This window comes from Pterocles gutturalis, unplaced genomic scaffold (genome assembly GCF_000699245.1).
Source record: "Pterocles gutturalis isolate BGI_N339 unplaced genomic scaffold, ASM69924v1 scaffold15148, whole genome shotgun sequence".
Taxonomy (NCBI): domain Eukaryota; kingdom Metazoa; phylum Chordata; class Aves; order Pterocliformes; family Pteroclidae; genus Pterocles; species Pterocles gutturalis.
This window is the reverse complement of record NW_010123520.1, coordinates 3,478-9,901: the sequence shown is the minus strand read 5'-3', so window position 1 is coordinate 9,901 and position 6,424 is coordinate 3,478. Positions and strand designations below refer to the sequence as shown.

General features: G+C 39.3%; 1 protein-coding gene across 1 annotated transcript; it reads right to left on the bottom strand.

Moving 5' to 3' along the window:
• Window positions 1–502: 502 nt before the first annotated feature.
• On the bottom strand, window positions 503–5,155 carry LOC104465047 (L-threonine 3-dehydrogenase, mitochondrial). Its single transcript, XM_010077940.1, has 8 exons — window positions 4,950–5,155; window positions 4,568–4,610; window positions 3,591–3,661; window positions 2,704–2,853; window positions 2,442–2,614; window positions 1,525–1,615; window positions 1,085–1,354; window positions 503–835 (listed from the first exon to the last, which is right to left on the bottom strand). The coding sequence occupies exons 1-8, from the start codon at window positions 5,131–5,133 to the stop codon at window positions 696–698; spliced, it is 1,122 nt and encodes a 373-aa protein (XP_010076242.1). The 5' UTR covers window positions 5,134–5,155; the 3' UTR covers window positions 503–695.
• Window positions 5,156–6,424: the final 1,269 nt, after the last annotated feature.

Sequence of the window (6,424 nt, the reverse complement as noted above, 5' to 3'; positions counted from 1 at the left end):
CTTTCAAAGAGCAGGACAAAGCTCAGCTTGTAAAACCTGTTCTTTTAAAGCATAATGAGAATTCAAGTCCTATTCCTCTTCACATTTATAGGCATTGTAAGAATAATGCTACTTTGTATGCCCTGTGTATAGAAAAGTGTATGTTTATACAGCACTATATATATAAATAGGAACTATCGACCAAAGTTTGACTTCAAACTGGAATTGCAACGACCCCTGCAATTTGGAAATGCGAAGTAGCTCTTCTGATCTCTCTTTTGTAAGACAAAGAGTAGAAAGGATCATATCTTACTATGATCTAACATCCTCCACCAGGAAAATTAAAAACCTATTGTTAATTTGGCAGGATACGGCCGAAACACCAGGGTTGACAATATTGCCCCATGTTGTTTGCCAGAGAAGAGGCATTTCAGACAGTCATCAGCCAGGAGTAAGTGTTAGGTTTTTTTTTCTAGCTGCTTAAGTATGAAAGTTCAAGAATTCAGTGTTTGTCATCAGTGCTGTGCATGGAGACAGCACCAAATGATGTTGTTTACCTAATAGTACATCCCAGCTACAGTATGTTTCTGCCCAACTCTATTGCTAGTTACAAAAAATAATAACTGACATGCTCTAAGACTCAGAAAATTATAAACTAATTTAGCCATTTCTTCCTGGTCCTCTGTGGAAATCTGGAAACATCTTAAAAAGTTATTTCAGTTAGCTTGAGCAATCCTGGAGTCAGACCCAAGGAAGCTGAACATTGTAGTCACCAACTCGGGGAGATCATAATCGTGTTTCCAACCCCAATCTCTCCGGGCATTGCTGTCATCAAAGTTCATTGGCCAGCTGTCAGCTGCAGTGAAAACAGAGAAGAAACACAGAGCATGAGGTTTAAGAAAATTAAAGACATTTAAGAAAAATGTCTTTAAGATGTATCATCACTGGCCATTTGAACTACTAAAGCTGAATTTCAAAACGTAAGACTTGAACTGTATAGGAGCAATTTGCAAGTGCCTAAAAAGAAAATAAACTTTGTTTTGCCCTTAACATATAGCAATCTAATGTTTTTTTCTTACTCACTGACAAAAAAGCCAGTACTAACCTATGGCCTGCCTGACTTCATCCACATTGTAGGTCACCTGGAGCTCAGGAACATGCTTCTGCACCTCTTGCACCAGCTCTTCAGGAGTGAAGCTCATGGCACTGATGTTGTATGTCCTCATGCTCAGCGACTCTGCGGGGGCCTCCATGACCTCTAGAGTCGCTTTCAGACAATCATCAATGTACATCATAGGGAGACGAGTGTCTGGTTTGAGGTTGCACTGAAATTTGCCAGTTTTTGTGGCATCGTGGAAAATCTGGACAGCGTAATCTGTGGAAAAGAACAAGGGATGATTGGTGTCTCATCTGCCTCAATCTGCTGTTCACTTCATGACAGTCAACAATCCACAGACTACCCCCAAATTTCTACTAACACATTAAAGACTCCTGAATTGGTGTATGTTTTTTGCTGTTCTTGCCTGCAACACACAACTCACTTACCGGTTGTTCCCCCACCAGGCTGAGAGTCAGCGGATATAATTCCTGGATACCTCAGGCAGCGGAAGTCTAGGCCATACCGGTAATGGTAGTACTGCGGAGGGAGGGAGAGAAACATAACTTTACACATCAAGACTAGGCCGTACAACTCCTTGATTTCACAGAAAAAATCTACCACAGGATGAACCTTCAGTCTGTAACCATCCCATGACAGGGACGAAAGAAAAGGAACTACTGAACAGGTAGCAGAGCTCTCTGCTTGCCCTTTTCTAGTTTTCATCCACATCAGCAGATATCAATTCTCGATATGGATTGGCTTCTAATGTAGGGTCTAGATGCAGTGCTCAGAAGTTTGTGAGACTTTTCAGGTTAATACAGTCTTCAGACCTGCCACTGTCCTTCATCAATTTGAAGAGTGAGGAAACTGTATGTAAAAATATCAGCTTTAATGTTATGTTTCTAAAAAACTATAAAGCCAAAAGAGAAGCTGTGCATATAAAGACTATCACAGCTTTGACTTCTGAGGGTTTTTTGTTGGATTTTTTTTTTTTTTTTTGCAAAAGTCATCATTGTCTAGCATGCTTTCACAAGGTTTTGTACACTGTCATTTCTGGAATGCCATTCACATTGGCAGATGAGGCAGAGAGGCCAAAGTCAAAAGAGCCAGGGAAAGAAATTATATTGAAAGCCAGATGTTTGACAGCTTCCAATTTTTGCACTTTTTCCAACAAAAAATATTTGTCCTTAAAAGCTGCCTCAGAATACTACTGAGTACTAAAGCCGGAAGGAAGGAAGGAAGGAAGGAAGGAAGGAAGGAAGGAAGGAAAGAATGGGGAAAAAACACTGCACTGAGGAATCTTCCAAATGCGACGAATTTCTCCCAGAACTTTAATGATATAAATAAAATCAAAAATTCTCACTTCTCCCATGAGCTCAGCATGAACCTTGGAGACTCCATAGATTGTCCTCGGTCTCTGAACGCAGAGATCAGGAGTTGGATCTCGAGGAGAGGTGGGTCCAAAAGCTCCAATAGTGCTTGGAACAAAGAGTCTCAAATTATGCTCAGCTGCAATATCCAGAACATTGTGTAAACCTGCAACAAACAAGAGGATTTATTAGAACATACTCTTCACTTTCTGTGAGAAGGGTAAGAGTCATGAACTTGGAACCCTTGTCACATACCGGTAATATTTACAGCTCTGGCCAAAGGGACGTTTGCTTCTCCAACAGCACTGAGCAAAGCGCTATAATGGAAGAACCAAGTTATCCGATTATTCACCACTATCTCACGTAAATTCTTGTAGTCCAAGATATCCGCATAGATAAAAGGACCTAGAAGAAATGGAACCAGTAAGAAATTGAATGCCAAGAAGAGCGGAGGTAAAGAGTTCTATACGAAGCTCAAATTGCTGCTTCTTGACCATACCTCTATTCAGGATCTGATTGCACAGCTGAATGCACACCTAACAGCAGCAGCCGATAAATTAGTAAATAGACAAGAGAAATGAAACATAGAATCACCTTTACCTCAACAACAGACTAATGCAAGAACTATTTTATCCAGTCAATAGCATGAAAACAGGGAACATCTACGTTACACTATTCAAATATCTAAATACATCACTAAACAGTAATGACAAAGAAAAACCTATGCAAGTTTCTAATGAAAATAAAAGAATCAAAAAAACCTACTCTTTATCCAATTATCTCATAATAAAATTGTCTGAGCATGGAAAAACAAAGCACAAATTTAATTTCCAACTTGTCGCCTCCAAAAGAATAAATGCATCTTTTTACAGCAGGATCACAACAGCCAAGCTCAACTCAACTCAAGAATTTATTATGGTCAACAAGGTGACAGAGACAGTGAAAAATGCAAATTTGGAAAAAGGGAATAAATGACAGAAGAAATCAATGTCTTGGGAAGATTTCAAAGCAGGAAGGCATTATCCAGAACAGCAACTTGTTCAGTTTAATGTACGTATCATTTAAACTTTGGTAATTAGTCTATCAGCATCAGGGATAAAAGTCAGGATTTTTTTTTTCCATACGCTCCCCCAGTCACTTACCACTATAAAACACATTATCTGCAGGCTTTCTAATGTCAGACAAGATCACATTGTTCTTTCCAAAGCGTTTCCTGTGTAAAAATACCCACACGGTACAGTGAGTCCACCGTCTTTGAGATCATTTATAAATTGCTATGTTCCTATTTTGTTTTGCAGGAGCAATATCAGAAGAACAATACTTTCTGCAATGAAATCCGCTACTGCACTAAAAATACAGCCATCATCCGTTAAATCTCAATACAGCATCTTAGAAAAACAGAAGGAGCCAGAAGAAATATATTTGTGATTCACTCCTTTTGCTCTATCACTTCACCTTTCACCAAATCATAAAAACTTCAAGATCTTGTATCCTAACCTTTATTTTTGTTTGCACTTCAGTAAATAGGGCAACTTATTCCTAAACCTACTTAACTGGAATTCTCAGAGAGACAAAAGTCAAGAGTTGCAAAGCCCAAGTGCTGAGGAGGTAGCAAAGGACGATGTATTTTTCAAGTGGGCATTTGTACTTTTTTTCTCTCCCATAGTACCTGCATAAAATCCCAGCCTTGTTCTCTCTATTGAGGACTCAAATCCAGCATTATTTGGCTAGACCAAAAAAGAGAAAAGGAAAAACTGACCACCTTCTGAGGATTCGGATTCTGAATACTTCCACTTACTGGAAGCAAACTAAACTCAGCAGCTACTTTCTTAGACAAAATCATGTTATTTTGGGAATTGTGACCAATGTACACACAGAAAGTACGTCAGTGAACCTAAACCAAGCACAGGAGTAAGAAATAAAAAAGTAGTGAAAATTTAAAGTTATTTACAAAACTAAGAGACAAAAAAGAATCTGCAATCATCACTAGGATTCTTTTATAATAAACTTTACTGAAAATTATTGCTTCTAGAATTGATGGCTAAAGCTTGAATTCCTTCCTAGGAATTACTTGAATTCTTTACTTGAATTCCTTACAAGTCAGAGAATCACGACATACCTCAGAAGCTTAGCAAGCCCCACTCCAAGCTGGCCAAGGCCACCTAAAAGGCAATGCACAAGAGACAGAAAACAGAAAAAGTTATATCAAAATATAGAGTTCCATTATTGTATGTATCACATCAGAAATAAGTACAATTTTCCTCAATGAGTCAGAAAACTTTTATATTTTTCTCAAGGAAAACCCAATAAATGGTCTTAGTAGATTTCCAGAATAAAAATCTTTGGAAAGTTCACATGGGACTCCAATCTTATCACCATATGGGAAAGATCACCACAATTCCAGAATATTTTTAGTATTCTGCTCACCAGGGAGGAAGGAGGGGAGCGGGGGACTCGACTGAGAAGCTGGAGCAGGAATACATTATGACAGGAATGCTGACCTGTAATTAGCACCCGAGGATGATCAGACTCGGAAAAAGAAACCGAGTGAAAGCTGGCATCGGAGGCCACCTGGCGGGGTGAGACTCCAATGCATCGAACAGGCACGATGGAAATCCCGCATCCACAACCCGAGCTCTGGAGCAGCTGGCCGACAGCTCTGCTCACGTTTCTGACAATTGGCATCTTCCTCCTTTAAATATGCTGTGAGAACAAGACAAAAGATTCGTCACAAATGACTCAACCATATAAAACATTTTAAATGCTCCCTTAGAAAACTCTGAAGGATTTAAGAGCACTGCTTTGCTCAGACTTAATACCCATGGACAGTACCCAGGAAGTGAACAAAGGAGAAGTGGTATTTACCCAGGACTCATGAAAACATCCCGATTATTTCATTAAAAAAGACATTATTTGCTCATAGTAACACTCTACAAAAATATCATTTAATTACCGCGAGCTACATGCAGGTTTGGTTTTCTTTCTCCCCAAATCATTCATGGGGAAGGAAATGAAGAAGAATGTACCCCAAATAAATCCCACAAGCATCCACAACTGGTCTTTTTTGAGGTTCCAGTTTACTTCTTTCCAAGACAATTCTTAAGGCACAATCTTTTTAATTCTTCCTTATCCTTCTCCAAACAACTTTAAACTCGCTGTCCCAAAGTGCTAGAATAAGTAAATTCCCAAATGAAAACATATGTAAAACTAGCTTGCTTGAGACTACCCTGTAGATTCCTTTCTCAGATGTGTTCTTGTGGAATACATTAGAAAAAGGAAAGCCACAACAAGAAACTACAGCAGCTAATTGCTGCAGATGAATTTCAGCACTACCAATTTCTCATACGCACAGAAACGCAAACAAGTAATTAATGTGGGTGTTCCTTCCACTTACAGCAACACACAAGGCTGAGAATTTTCTGATACTTTAGGAAGTCCTGCTATTTAAATACAGAAGACCTGCTAAACTACCTATCACACATTTAGTAAGATACCACCCCAAGGTGCATTATTAAAAAGTATATTTGCATATTAAAACTGATCAAAGAGACTTATTCTGAGATGCGTCTTTCCCCCTCTTAGACTTTTTTGCTCATTTGTTTATTGCACGGAGAAGCATGGTCAGTTAGTACCCTGATGAATTAGCCAAGCCCCTGCTGCACCCCACATTCGAGGGGTCGTTCTCCCTCACTACAGGCTCGATCTGTTACAGCTGTACCTCTCCTGTCACAGTGCTACACAAGCAATTGCTCTATTTTCTCCAGGCTTTGCATAAGTCTCTTGTAAAACTCCTTGTTATAAACCAACCCTCTACACCTACATCTAACTTCACCTACAAAACTACAGCAAAGAAGGTATTCCTTGAGCACTGAAAGCGACGAAGCTCCATTTCCTGAGGGCTCAGTCTCAGAGGTAACTAATTGCTGCCTAAGAGATGATGACGTATTTCTCCTATCTCGATTCTCTAGCGTTGATT